Raw genomic sequence first — 14,505 nt, forward strand, 5'->3', positions numbered from 1 at the left:
ATATGCACCTCGGAGTTGTACAAGGACATGTCGGTCTTCACTTGTAGCCTCTGAGAAAGACCAGATGACCTAAAAAGGGGATGCCGCCGGGAAATTTGAGGCATTATCAAGTGCTCGTCAATTTGTTAATGAGACTACATTTTCTTTAGACCTGTCCATAACAAATAATGGATTCATTGTGAAGGTGTAGGCTATATTACATGGATTTATTAGACTTTTTAAAATGTAGATGTTCCTAAGGTCTGCATCAGTGCCAAGAGATACTAAATGTGTTTTTTTAATTAACCTTAAATTAGCGTGAGACTGGATGTTATTTGCTTGACGATCACTTTCTGACAAAATTTCAGGACCACCACAGCTCTAGCCTCGTCCCCACCACGCCTCATTTTGATCCAGTCAACAACCTGCAAGTTAAAACATGGGTAAAGCACAGCACTAATTAGGTGTCCGCCCACTCTGCCCAGAGTGGTTGAAAACGCGCTTTGGGGATGACATTTTCACTTCCTCATGTTATGAAATACAATTTATCAAGACACGTGATTCTTCGTGTTCTGAAATCGTTCAGTGGGATCATTCTCTTAACAAGTCATTAACCTAACCTAATACATCCGTTAAGCACTGAGTTCTGTTGACGGAGGTGCCGCTTTCTTGTTTAAACTTTGGAGGATTTTGCATTTTATGGTCGTCGTATTCCAATTTCTTTCCCCATGGGTTGCAAAATAGTAAAATTAGCAAGACACACGCTGAATTAAATGTAAAAAAGCTTGCAGTACACTCAGTGTTCCGTTGAAATTTCACCGAGATGATAAGCTTGTTTTTGTAAGAAGTCCTCTGTTATTTTTTTCAAACTTCGCTTTAATATGAACAGTGTTTACTAAAATATGAAAATACAAAATGTCACAATGATATCGATCTTATCTTTCTCTATATGTTGTTTTTATGTCTTCCGGATTTAAGAAAGATGACGGGTTCAATAGTAAGCCTGTCAGGTAGCCTTAAGTCTCTCACGGCATCCAGCATCGCTGACGCCATGATATTTTCCAGGTTTTTAACCACCTTTTTTCTCTGGCCTCCATTGATTTTAGTCCTTCCTACAAGGGTAAAAACTCCAATAACTTTTCAACGGGTTGTGATAGTGACATGAGGTATGGACCATTTGGTTTTCCTAAAAGGACTATCTACACAATAAACATTATTTTACCTATTGGTTAAAAGATGGTGTTTTTGGCCTCCCGGGTGGCGCAGTGGTTAAGGGCGCTGTACTACAGCGCCCTTAGCTGTGCCACCAGAGACCCTGGGTTCGCGCCCATGCTCTGTTGCGACCGGGAGGTCCGTGGGGCGACGCACAATTGGCCTAGCGTCGTCCGGGTTAGGGAAGTCTTGGCCGGTATCGCACACCTGTGGCGGGCCGGGCGGAGTGCACGGCCCGCCAAGCAGGTGCACGGTGTTTCCTCCGACACGTTGGTGCGGCTGGCTTCCGGGTTGGATGCGCACTGTGTTAAGAAGCAGTGCGGCTTGGTTGGATGCGCACTGTGTTAAGAAGCAATGCGGCTTGGTTGGGATGTGTATCGAAGGTTGAAAGTCATGCATCCTCCGTCTCTCCCGAGCCCGTACGGGAGTTGTAGCGATGAGACAAGATAGTAGCTACCTAAAACAATTGGATACCACGAAATTGGGGAGAAAAATATGTTTAAAAAAAGATTTATAAAAGATGGTGTTTTTGATTGGACACCCTATACTAATGTTAATTGACTTGTCTTCCAGAGCACAGCTAAAGAGCGGGCCAAGCATGCTGGGGACTACTTCACCCTGCTCAGGCACCTCCTGAACTACGCCTACAACAGCAACATCAACCTGCCCAACGCAGAGGTGTTGCTCAACAACGAGATCGACTGGCTGAAGAAGATCAGGGTACGACTACGTTGTTCAAACCTGACGTTGTGTAATCGTGAATAACCGCCCTGAGCTTTGTGTAGAGGTTAATGGCCGAGATTCTAGGCCTCGGTCAGAGCTTGGCTGTGTTCATTAGGGCACACAGCAGATGTTAATCAAAGGAAAACAAAAGCTAGCGGTTGGTATATGACAAGTCCATGTAGTCCCTCTGTTTGCTTTTGATTGGTGCTTAATGAATAGGACCCTGGTTGTGACGTCTCTGCGTGAATGTGTCTCTGCGTGTGTGTGTTTGTCCCAGGATGAGGTGAAGAGGACAGGGGAGACGGGCGTTGAGGAGACCATCCTGGAGGGACACATCGGAGTTACCAAGGAGTTGCTGGCCTTCCAGACACCAGAGAAGAAGTACTACATTGGCTGTGAGAATGGAGGGGCCAACCTCATCAAGGTAGGCTGGCACATCCATTTTGTATTGAAATGAATCTTTGTACTTATTCAACGACATTAGTGGAGCCTGGAGGCTGAACTTGGCCCTCGACAACCAATATTTGATTTGGCCCGCCAGAGGCTTCCAGCATGATCTTATGTGGTGATAAACAACGCTAAAACAACAAAAAATATTGATCTTCACATCTGAATGTGGCTGTAATAAATGTTGCAAGCCGTAAATGTTACTTTCTTACCCTGTTTTAACTCTGTCCCTATCTCTCTCTCCCTTCCCTTCAGGAGTTGATGGACGACTTCATCTTCCCAGCGTCTAACGTGTACCTGCAGTACATGAAGAGTGGGGAGTTCCCTATGGAGCAGGCCATCCCTGTCTGTAGCAGCCCCGCTTCCATCAACGCAGGCTTCGAGCTGCTGGTGGCTCTGTCAGTGAGCTGTGTCCGGAACCTCAAGCAGATCGTCAACATGCTCACTGACATGTACTACCTAGGTATTCATAGATTCATTGATTTTAATGATTTGTTGCCCTGGACAGTGGAACCAATGGAAGCTCCAAGTGAAGCCTACCTCAAAATATTTGAGACATTTGACCCAGGTCGTTGCCTCCCCTCCCCTGTCAGGTGTGAAGCCCACATATAAATATTATTGTCGCGGTTTGATCAACAGGTTGTGAGGCTCTGACAGAGTGGGAGTATCTCCCTCCGGTGGGGCCGCGGCCCACTAAAGGCTTTGTGGGGCTGAAGAACGCCGGGGCCACCTGCTACATGAACTCAGTCATCCAGCAGCTTTACATGATCCCTCCCATCCGCGACGGAATCCTGGCCATCGAGGGCACCGGCACCGACGTGGACGATGACATGTCCGGCGACGAGAAGCAGGAGAGCGAGGTAACAAGGAACTGGTTTGGTCATAGGATTGACGTTTTAATTGTTTGTTGGTTGATCCGTGTTTCGTCTGCTTCATTTAAAAAACTGCAGTTGATACTGTCAGGCGTTCATAGGTTAATCATAATCTGAAATCAACTCCTTAGCTGAGACACTTTCATGGCACTGGATATGTGGGGTGTTTTCATTTACACACTATGTGTGGTTTGACATTTTTTCCCCCCATTGTGTCCTACTGAACAGGACCCAGCTTAACTCTGTGTCCCTCGGCCTCCTACAGAGTAACGCAGACCCGCGGGATGAGGTGTTTAGCTATAACCACCAGTTTGACGACAAGCCGTCGCTCAGTAAGTCGGAGGACAGGAAGGAGTACAACATTGGGGTGCTGCGCCACCTACAGGTCATCTTTGGTCACCTGGCCTCCTCCAGACTGCAGTACTACGTACCCCGGGGCTTCTGGAAACAGTTCAGGTCAGTGGAGACTGGAGGGGAGCAATTGATTTACCTGGTTTGGGAGGAAAAAGATGGGTCAAATATGTACCACTATGTTAAATACGATCAAATACATGACCTACGCTGGATTTAGTTTGCCCTGTACAATGGAACCAATGGTTTAGTCCCAAAAGTGCTACTCTCCACCTTTCTCTCATCTCCCGTCCCTCTCTCCCACCATCTCTTCTAACCTCACCCACTTAACCTCACCCCCTCCCCTCTTGTAGGTTATGGGGTGAGCCGGTGAACCTGCGAGAGCAGCACGATGCCCTGGAGTTCTTCAACTCCCTAGTGGACAGTCTGGACGAGGCTCTGAAGGCCCTGGGTCACCCGGCCATGCTTAGCAAGGTGCTGGGGGGATCCTTCGCCGACCAGAAGATCTGCCAGGGGTGCCCACATAGGTAACACACAAACCGCGCCTTAGGAAAATATCTGAAATCAATTATAGTCATAATCTTAACCATTAGAGGGGATTATGTGAAACTGACTTGAGATCAGGTATAGGGGCAGCATGGACTAATCCTTATTGTTAGCGAACCTCAGGATAATTGATTTGAAAATGTCAATTTCTGCACAGAGGGAGATTGTTTGTAGTGGTTTAATTAGAGCTGGGCGATATGACATAACATTTGATATCTCGATTTGGGCAATTCACGATTTACAGTTGAAGTCGGAAGTTTACATACACTTAGGTTGGAATCGTTAACTTGTTTTTCAACCACAGCAAATTTCTTGTTAACAAACTATAGTTTTGGCAAGTCGGTTAGGACATCTACTTTGTGCATGACACAAGTCATTTTTCCAACAATTGTTTACAGACAGATTATTTCACTTATAATTCACTGTATCATAATTGCAGTGGGTCAGAAATGTACATTAAGTTGACTGTGCCTCTAAACAGCTTGGAAAATTCCAGAAACTGGTGTCATGGCTTTAGAAGCTTCTGATAGGCTAATTGACATCATTTGAGTCAATTGGAGGTGTACCTGTGGATGTATTTCAAGGCCTACCTTCAAACTCAGTGCCTCTTTGCTTAACAAAAAATTGTAGACCTCCACAAGTCTGGTTCATCCTTGGGAACAATTTCCAAATGCCTGAAGGTACCACGTTCATCTGTACAAACACCATGAGACCACGCAGCCGTCATACCACTCAGGAAGGAGACGCGCTCTGTGTCTTAGAGATGAACGTATTTTGGTGCGAAAAGTGCAAATCAATCCCAGAACAACAGCAAAGGACCTAGTGAAGATGGTGCAATAATATTTTTGGGGGTGCAATAATCGCTGATCTGGCTCTCAAGTCTATGATATTGCACTTTTTTGTTACAAATTTATCTAGAACCATGCATAATGCACGTTCACTTATAACAACTAGCTTCTTGTAGCAGGTATTAGGCTATAGAAAATGAACACCGGTCTCATCAACAATCTCTCAAGCCCTCGTGCTAGTGATTAGCCAGCTAATCTTTAAGTTTAGCCAACTTGGCTCTATTTGCAAGATGACAAGGTTGAACAGTTGAGTTGTTATGAACACGCCCTTCTGTCTGTCTCCAACTGTTTGAAAAGCATGTTAGCCTGTCCACTTGGTTCAGATGTTTAAATCAAGTGGCCTACCTTGTTTCTCAGAATGAGAACGAGTTGCCAATTCCTTATGTAATTGTGTTTTATACTTATTGCACATTCATAAAACACAAACTAGACAGTCTGTCTAAAATGCTGCTAGCGACAAACTGAACATTCATTTTCCAGATTCAATGTTCATTTATACTCTCGTTTAAGTAGTGTCTACTCTGCGCGCATTTTGAGTAGTTGAGACATAACCTTGTCTAGCAATACCCTTTTTAACTTCCCCTTACTACAGTAAAATAATGTCTCAATGTGTTTTGGTGTCAATATCACCGATTCTGTAGGACCAAACCTCAAATGCAAATAGCGAGTTGAAACCGTTGTCAGAACTCTGTTGGCGTGAGAGGCAGGGGGAGGGGCTTGGTGTGTGTGTGTAGAACATAGAAAAAGAGGCGAACTGAAATTTGCCCAAAAACAAGCCTATGCGTTTCTATGGGTTTATTTTGGACCTAAGCTTGTCGACCTGCCTTCACGCCTTTGGGACAACAACTCCCAGTGTTAGGGCGGAGACATCCTGTCATTTATACAGATCTCTGGTGTAAATGGGAAGGTGCAGACAGCACAGAGGAACGAAGGAGACGAGACCAAAAATACAACATGAGAACAAGCGGACATAAAACGCTCATAAAAATTCAAAATAACAACCTTGATTATTGCGATACAGGCATTTGGAATATCGCGCAAAAACATATATTAGAATTAATCAAATTAATTTGATATGTCGCCCAGCCCTAGGTTTAATGAGGCTGCTACAGTGTTGGTGATAACTTATGTGGATACTGTGTGTCTGTGTGTGCGTGTGTCTGTGCGTGCGCGTGTCTGTGCGTGCGCGTGTCTGTGCGCGCGCGTGTCTGTGCATGTGTGCGTGCTCCAGATATGAGTGTGAGGAGTCGTTCACCACTCTGAATGTAGACATCAGGAACCACCAGAACCTGTTGGACTCTATGGAGCAGTATGTTAAAGGAGACCTGCTGGAGGGAGCCAACGCATACCACTGTGAGAAGTGCAACAAGAAGGTGAGACAACTGACTTTGGCCTGATTAGTCAGCGACGTGAATACTGATATCTGTCTGAGCCGGAGAGACCTAACTGGGGTAGTCCTGCTCTGAAGCACACAGCTGTTTGGTTGTTTAACTGTGGTAGGTCTACTGTGTAGTCTATTTCTGAACCACTCCAAATAATATATTCTAGTCACATCTTTTTCCAACCAGCTACAGTGCATTCGGAAAGTATTCAGACCCCTTGACTTTTCCACATTTGGTTACGTTACAGCCTTATTCTAAAATGGATTAAATAGTTTTTGTTCCTGTTATCAATCTAAACACTGCCCCATAATGACAAAGTGGAAAAACTGTTTTTTAGAAAGTTTTGTAAATGTATTAAAAATAAAAAAAACTGATCACATTTACGTAAGTATTCAGACTCTTTACTCAGCACTGTTGAGGCACCTTTGGCAGTGATTATATTCTCATGTCTTCTTGGGTATGACACTACAAGCTTGGCACACCTGTATTTGGAGAGTTTCTCACATTCTTCTCTGCAGATCCTCTCAAGCTCTGTCAGGCTGGATGGGGAGTGTCGCTGCACAGCTATTTTCAGGTCTCTAGAGATGTTCAATTCCATGCTCTGGCTTGGCCATTCAAGGACGTTCATAGTCTTGTCCCGAAGCCACTCCTGTGTTGTCTTGGCCCCAGTCTGAGGTCCTGAGAATTTGGAGCAGGTTTTCATCAAGTATCTCTCTGTACTTTGCTCTGTTCAGTTCATGGTCTCCCAGTCCCTGCCGCTGAAAAATATCCCCACAGCATAATGCTTCCACCAACATGCTTCACCGTAGGGATGGTGCCAGGTTACCTCCAGACGTGACGTTTGGCATTAAGGCCAACGAGTTCAGTCTTGGTTTCATCAGACCAGAGATTCTTGTTTCTCATTGTCTGAAAGTCCTTTAGGTGCCTTTTGGCAAACGCCAAGAGAGGCTGTCATGTGCCTTTTACTGAGGAATGGCTTCTGTCTGGCCATTCTACCATAAGGCCTGATTGGTGGAGTGCTGCATAGATGGGAGAACCTTCCAGAAGGACAACCATCTCCACAGAGGAACTCTGGAGCTCTCAGTGACCATCATTGCTCAGTTTGGCTGGGCGGCTAGCTCTAGGAATAGTCTTGGTGCTTCCAAACTTCTTTCATTTAAGAATGATGGAGGCCACTGTGTTCTTGGGGACCTTCAATGCTGCAGACATGTTTTGGTACCCTTCTCCACATCTGTCTCTCGACACAATCCTTCGACCTCATGGTTTGGTTTTTGCTCTGACCTGCCCTGTCAACTGTGGGACCGTTATATAGACAGGTGTGTGCCTTTCCAAATCATGTCCAATCAATTGAATTTACTAAAAGGTGGACTCCAATCACATTGTAGAATCATCTCAAGGATGATCAATGGAAACAGGATGCATTTGAGCTCTTTGTGGAGTCTTCTGACAAAGGGTTTGAATACTTATGTAATTTAAGGTATTTCTGTTTTTTATTTTCAATACATTTGCAGACATTTTCTCAAAAAAATTGCTTTGTCATTATGGGGTGTTGTGTGTAGATTGAGTAAAAAAAATGTAAAAAAATGTAATCAATTTTAGAATAAGGCCGTAACGTAACAAAATGTGGGAAAAGGTCAAGGGGCCTGAATACTTTCCGAATGCACTGTACTTTCCTGTAGGATTTCATGGGTAGTAGCAGGAATGTGTTGGTCCTCTTCCCCCCTATAGGTAGAAGACTAGTAGCAGTAACAGGTTGGTCCTCTTCCCTTCCTCCCTCCAGGTGGACACAGTGAAGCGTCTGCTGATCAAGAAGCTTCCCCCAGTGCTGGCCATCCAGCTGAAGAGGTTTGACTACGACTGGGAGAGGGAGTGTGCCATCAAGTTCAACGACTACTTTGAGTTCCCCAGGGAGCTGGACATGGAGCCCTACACTGTAGCCGGGGTGGCCAAGCTGGAGGGGGACGACGTCAACCCAGAGAACCAGGTTAAGGATGGCATGATGTTCACACAGATTATTACATTATTGGGTGTAAAAATGAATACTGGGGGTGTAAAAATTGAATACATTTTCATGTGTTCATAATGACGTAGTGGTCGATCTCATTTCAAATATCTGAAATATTTGATGTAATTCAGATGGGACCACATTTAAACTGTCCCTTTTTTAAATGAACCAATTGTGGTTCACTGGAACATCAATTATTGCGATAAATACAGATATGGCAATACACTGAATTATTTCTTTACTAAACTGATCATCCGTATGGTGTCCTGCCACCAGGTGATCCAGCAGAACGAGCCCTCTGATCCAGAGCCCCCGGGCAGCTCCAAGTACCGCCTGGTGGGGGTGCTGGTCCACTCAGGCCAGGCCAGCGGCGGACACTACTACTCCTACATCACGCAGAGGAACGTGGGCGTGGCCGACGGCGAGCGGAACCGCTGGTATAAGTTTGACGACGGCGACGTGACTGAGTGCAAGATGGACGACGAGGAGGAGATGAAGAACCAGTGCTTCGGAGGGGAGTACATGGGAGAGGTGTTTGACCACATGATGAAGAGGATGTCCTACCGGCGCCAGAAACGCTGGTGGAATGCCTACATCCTCTTCTACGAACGCATGGACTCATTGGACAAGGACAGTGAGCTGGTCAAGTACATCCAGGAGCTGACCATCTCGTCCTCGTCCAACAACAAGCCGTCGCACCAGGTCAAGATGCCCAACGTGATCGAGTGCAGCGTGCGCAAGCAGAACGTGCAGTTCATGCACAACCGTATGCAATACAGCCTGGAGTATTTCCAGTTTGTTAAGAAACTTCTGACCTGTAACAGTGTCTATTTAAACCCTCCGCCAGGTACGTGGAACACACACACACACACTGGTTTCAATATACCTTCTAGAGCTCTATTTAAGGCAGGTGCTGTTGGTGCTACACTGAGGTTCCGTTTGTCTCCTTTGTTCCCTCTTGTTTTGGCCCTTGCTGGTCATGGCTCTACGTGGACATTTTTCCACTGTAGAGCCATTCTGTTGTGTACAACCCAAGAAGAGAGATTGCTTTCACAGTGATCTGCTTTTGTAATTTGTGCACTGTGAAAGGCCCAGCCTCACTCCTTAGTATAGCTAACTCTCAGCCATTACAGTAGCCCCAGTAGTGCCATAAAAATACCTTTTATCACTGTAATAACGATAGAAGACTTTTGCCATGTTTTAATAGCTGATATTTTAATTCCTTTCAATATTTAATCAAATAAATATATACCTTTTTAATCTTACCACTGGTAACATGCATACAGATTCACCACTCTCTTGGAGAGTTACATAGAGAGGGAGAGTATAGGATGGCTGTGGCAATATCCTCTGACTTACGAAGTTAATATGAGCCAATGCATTATTAATGCAACCAGCCAGCCAGGCCAGGGTATACGTCTATCTATCCATCTGGCTGGCTGGCTGGCAAATTAACTAACTACTGCAGGGTTAGCCATCAGTGTAAAAGCACTTGGTTGGGATGAAATGCTGCAGCTCATCAATTATGTATGTATGTGGTGCTGGTTTCTTTTTGGTGTCTTGTGTGCGAACGGGCAACTCTTATCGTTAATGTCTCCAATGTCAGCCTGTTATTAAGGCGTAAGCAGCAGATGTGGTCATAGGGCTCTATTTAAACAGTGACATTTTAGGATTCTGCTCCAGTGAGTGACTCGCACATTAACTCTGAAATTGAAATAACTCCCTGTGTGAAGATCAAGAATTGGCTAGTCTCTGGCGCTCCAGGTTTCTTCATAATAATTTGCATCCACTGAGGAAACCTTCATTTTCGTTAAGAAAAATGTATGACCAATGTTTTTATTGAAACGTTCCAGTAGGGAAGTCTGACGTTAAGTTGTGACTGAAGTCTGAACCGATGTTTTATGTTGTGTGGTTGTATCAGGACAAGACCATCTACTGCCCGATGCAGAAGAGATGGCTATGATAAGTGTTCAGCTGGCTGCTAGGTTCCTCTTTAGCACTGGTTTCCACACCAAGAAAGTAGTGAGGGGGGCCGCCAGTGACTGGTGAGTTCTGTCGATCTGTCTGACCTTTCAACCTTGACCTGTGTTCATATATGGAGTGGAGTGAATCATCTTTCTGTTTTCTTATTCTCTTTGTTTTCCTTTTCTCTCACAACTGTCTGCATCTATCCCCGTCTCTACAGTCTCTCTTTCTCTCCACTCTACCTTGCGTCATTCTCTCTCCATCTAAATCTCTCACCCCTGTCCTTAAACCACGGTGTATATCTGTTTCTTTCTCCATCTCCAGGTATGATGCGCTGTGTGTCCTGCTGAGACACAGTAAGAATGTACGCTACTGGTTTGCACACAACATCCTGTTTGCCTATGCCAACCGCTTCTCCGAGTACCTGCTGGAGTGCCCCAGCGCTGAGGTCCGGGGCGCGTTCGCCAAACTCATCGTCTTCATCGCACACTTCTCCCTTCAAGACGGACCCTGCCCCCCGCCCACAGCATCCCCTGCCAGCGCCTCCACCCAATCACAGGTGAATGACTGTTTCTCCTGGGCCTAAAAAACAAAATGGTGAATGACTGGTTCTCCTGGTCCTAAAACAGAAACTGCCTATCAGTGAGGTGTTTAGTACTTCCTGGAATTGTCTTATTTTCGGCTTCAGTTTTCAAGTGTTTCCCCCGTTTCATGTATACTGAGAATGACCCATACAAAGCACTCTTACTCTGGTCTTGTGGAGTATGTGTTAAACTTCTCTGTCTGTCTGTCTGTCTGGGTCAGGCGTGTGATAACCTGCGTCTCAGTGACCATCTGTTGAGGGCTGTGTTGAACCTCCTCAGGAGAGAGGTGTCAGAGCATGGCCGACACCTGCAGCAGTACTTCAACCTCTTCGTCATGTATGCCAACCTAGGTAAGGAAAACATTCCTGTCATGCACACCTACTCTGACAACTCCTTGATTAATGGGTAGAGAGTGTATGGCTCACTGGCTATTCCTTCCACTTTAGTGGGCAGCAATGGACAGACACATTTCTCTTCATGCCTCACTTTCTCCTCCCTCCCCTCCCTCCCTCCCTCTTGCTCTCCTGCCCTCTCTCCTTCCCTTCTCCAGGGCTGGCAGAGAAGACTCAGTTGTTGAAGCTGAGTGTCCCAGCTACCTTCATGCTGGTGGCTCTAGACGAGGGACCCGGTCCTCCCATCAAGTACCAGTATGCAGAGCTGGGGAAACTCTACACCGTGGTCTCCCAGCTGGTGCGCTGCTGTGATGTGGCCGCACGCATGCAGTCATCCATCAATGGTGAGTTCACACAGATGTCAGAGGTGGTGACCTCTGTCTGTTAACCCTGAGAACCAAAGACAAACCATTATCAGCTGGGTTGTATTCTTTGTATGCAATTGAGAAAAGGCCTTCATCTCTTTCTCTCGGTCTCTCTCTCTCTCTCCCAGGTAACCCCCCTCTCCCTAACCCGTACGGCGATGCCAACCAGACCACCCCGGTGATGCCTGTGCAGCAGCTGGTGGGAGAGATCCTTTTTGTTAGGACCAGCTACGTGAAGAAGATCATCGAGGACTGCAGCAACTCAGAGGAGACAGTCAAGCTGCTGCGTTTCAGCTGCTGGGAAAATCCTCAGTTCTCCTCCACTGTGCTATCAGAGCTGCTCTGGCAGGTAAGGGTTAAAACTGCTGAATCACACACACATGCTCACACACAAACACTCCATTATTTGCTCACACACACATAATATGCACATTTATACTGACTCTAAATACACACTCATCATATACACTGCTGCTACACTGTTTATCATGTCCTGATGCCGAGTCACCTTACACCTATACATATCTACCTCTATCGATCCAGTATCCCTACACGTTGTCAATATGGTACTGGAACTGACTGACCCTGTATATACACTGAACAAATATAAACGCAACATGTAAAGAGTTGGTCCCATGTTTCATGAGCTGAAATAAAAGATCACAGAAATGTTCCATACGAACAAAAAGCTTATTTCTCTCAGATTTTGTGGACAAATGTGTTGACATCCCTGCTAGTGAGCATTTCTCCTTTGCCAAGATAATCCATCCACCTGATAGGTGTGGCATATCAATAAGCTGATTAAACAACATTATTATTACACAGGTGCACCTTGTGCGGGCGACAATAAAAGGCTACTTTAAAATGTGCAGTTTTGTCACACAATACAATGCCACAGATGTCTCAAGTTTTGAGGGAGCGTGCAATTGGCATACTGACTGAAGGAATGTCCACCGGAGCTGTTGCCAGAGATTTGAGTGTTCGTTTCTCTACCATGTCACCTCCAATGTCATTTTAGAAAATTTGGCAGTACCTCCAACCGGCCTCACAAACACAGACCACGTGTAATCACGCCAGCCCAGGACCTTCACATCCGGCTTCTTCACATGCGGGATTGTCTGAGACCAGCTACCTGGACAGCTGATCAAACGGAATCATTTCTGCACAAACTGTCAAACTTCTCCGGGAAGCTCATCTGTGTGCTCGTCGTTCTCACCAGGGTCTTGACCTGACTGCAGTTCGGTGTCGTAACCAACTTCAGGCAAATGCTCACCTTTGATGGCCACGGGCACGCTGGAGAAGTGTGTTCTTCATGGATTAATCCTGGTTTCAACTGTACCAGGCAGATGGCAGACAGCGTGTATGATGTCATGTGGGCGAGTGGTTTGCTGATGTCAACAATGTGGACACAGTGCCCCATGGTGGAGTTATTGTATGGGCAGGCAAAGCTACAGACGAAGAACACAATTGCACTTTTATCGATGGCAATTGGAATACAAAGACACCGTGACAAGATATTTTTGGGTTGGAATCAAAAGTCTCAAATTTGGACTCCAGACCTAAGGACAGATTTCCACCGGTCTAATGTCCATTGCTCGTGTTTCTTGGCCCAAGCACGTCTCTTCTTATTATTGGTGTCCTTTAGTGGTGGTTTCTTTGCAGCAATTCGACCACGAAGGCCTGATTCACACAGTCTCATCTGAACAGTTGATGTTGAGATGTGTCTGTTACTTGAACTCTGTGAAGCATTTATTTGGGATTACATTTCTGAGGCTGGTAACTCTAATGAACTTATCCTCTGCAGCAGAGGTAACGTTAACTCTAGGTCTTCCTTTACTGTGGCGGTCCTCATAAGAGCCAGTTTTATCACAGTGCTTGATGGTTTTTTTACGACTGCACTTGAAGAAATTGATTAACCTTCATGTCTTAAAGTAATGATTGACTGTCGTTTCTCTTTGCTTATTTGAGCTGTTCTTGCCATAATGTGGGGCATCTTCTGTATATCACCCCTACCTTGTCATAACACAGCTTATTGGCTCAAAAACCCTGGAATGAGTAGGTGTGTCCAAACTTTTGACTAGTACTGTGTGTATATATAAACATACCCCCAGTAATCGTCAACGTACTCAATTGAGTTGCTATGGCAGGTAATAACCACCCTAGGCCCATATACCCCAGTGGGCAGCCAACATCACTAGAAAACACATCATCTCAGAAGCCATTGGTCTAGTCCTCTACCTCCCAAGTGGTGTTTTTCATATTTCTGTGTGTTAGATCTTATTGATAATGTGTGTTTTGTTATCCACCAGGTGGCGTACTCCTACACCTACGAGCTGAGGCCTTACCTGGACCTGCTGCTGCAGATCCTGCTCATCGAGGACTCCTGGCAGACACACAGGTAACGTCATACTCAGGACATTATCACGTCTTTGGTCTGGGAAAGATCACACACTGGATGCAGGGTTTTGTCCCAAACTAGTGCCAACACATCAGACTTGAAGTAACTTCTTCATGGTTCTTCAGACACACACTGTAGCCTTCTAGGAATAGGAATATGGCCGGTTTCACTGGTTGGTGTTTCCTCTCTGGCTAATTTTCTATTTTGCGAGCCAACATCATCCCTGTTCTATCTGACCTCCCTCTCTCCCTGTGTATCTGTGTAGGATCCACAACGTGTTGAAGGGTATACCAGACGACAGGGACGGCCTGTTTGACACCATCCAGCGCTCCAAGAACCACTACCAGAAACGGGCCTACCAGTGTATCAAGTGCATGGTGGCCCTGTTCAGCAGCTGCTCTGTTGCCTACCAGATCCTACAGGTACAACAGAGACA

The 14,505-nt window shown here is 45.6% G+C and overlaps 1 protein-coding gene across 4 annotated transcripts in view; it reads left to right on the top strand.

Moving 5' to 3' along the window:
• Nucleotides 1–14,505, top strand: part of LOC110504735 (ubiquitin carboxyl-terminal hydrolase 9X) — a 71,890-nt gene that overhangs the window by 48,057 nt on the left and 9,328 nt on the right. For all 4 annotated transcript variants that reach the window (XM_036975174.2, XM_036975176.2, XM_036975173.2 and 1 more), the window contains 16 exons: nucleotides 1,765–1,911; nucleotides 2,192–2,338; nucleotides 2,617–2,824; nucleotides 3,001–3,221; nucleotides 3,499–3,689; nucleotides 3,938–4,111; nucleotides 6,210–6,351; nucleotides 8,141–8,344; nucleotides 8,642–9,212; nucleotides 10,287–10,410; nucleotides 10,655–10,889; nucleotides 11,135–11,264; nucleotides 11,465–11,650; nucleotides 11,800–12,020; nucleotides 13,981–14,069; nucleotides 14,335–14,491. In XM_036975174.2, coding sequence (XP_036831069.2) covers nucleotides 1,765–1,911; nucleotides 2,192–2,338; nucleotides 2,617–2,824; nucleotides 3,001–3,221; nucleotides 3,499–3,689; nucleotides 3,938–4,111; nucleotides 6,210–6,351; nucleotides 8,141–8,344; nucleotides 8,642–9,212; nucleotides 10,287–10,410; nucleotides 10,655–10,889; nucleotides 11,135–11,264; nucleotides 11,465–11,650; nucleotides 11,800–12,020; nucleotides 13,981–14,069; nucleotides 14,335–14,491 — 3,147 coding nt within the window. The remainder of the gene's footprint in view (nucleotides 1–1,764; nucleotides 1,912–2,191; nucleotides 2,339–2,616; nucleotides 2,825–3,000; nucleotides 3,222–3,498; nucleotides 3,690–3,937; nucleotides 4,112–6,209; nucleotides 6,352–8,140; nucleotides 8,345–8,641; nucleotides 9,213–10,286; nucleotides 10,411–10,654; nucleotides 10,890–11,134; nucleotides 11,265–11,464; nucleotides 11,651–11,799; nucleotides 12,021–13,980; nucleotides 14,070–14,334; nucleotides 14,492–14,505) is intronic.

This window comes from Oncorhynchus mykiss, chromosome 3 (genome assembly GCF_057628025.1).
Source record: "Oncorhynchus mykiss isolate SJ-2025 chromosome 3, ASM5762802v1, whole genome shotgun sequence".
Taxonomy (NCBI): Eukaryota; Metazoa; Chordata; class Actinopteri; order Salmoniformes; family Salmonidae; genus Oncorhynchus; species Oncorhynchus mykiss.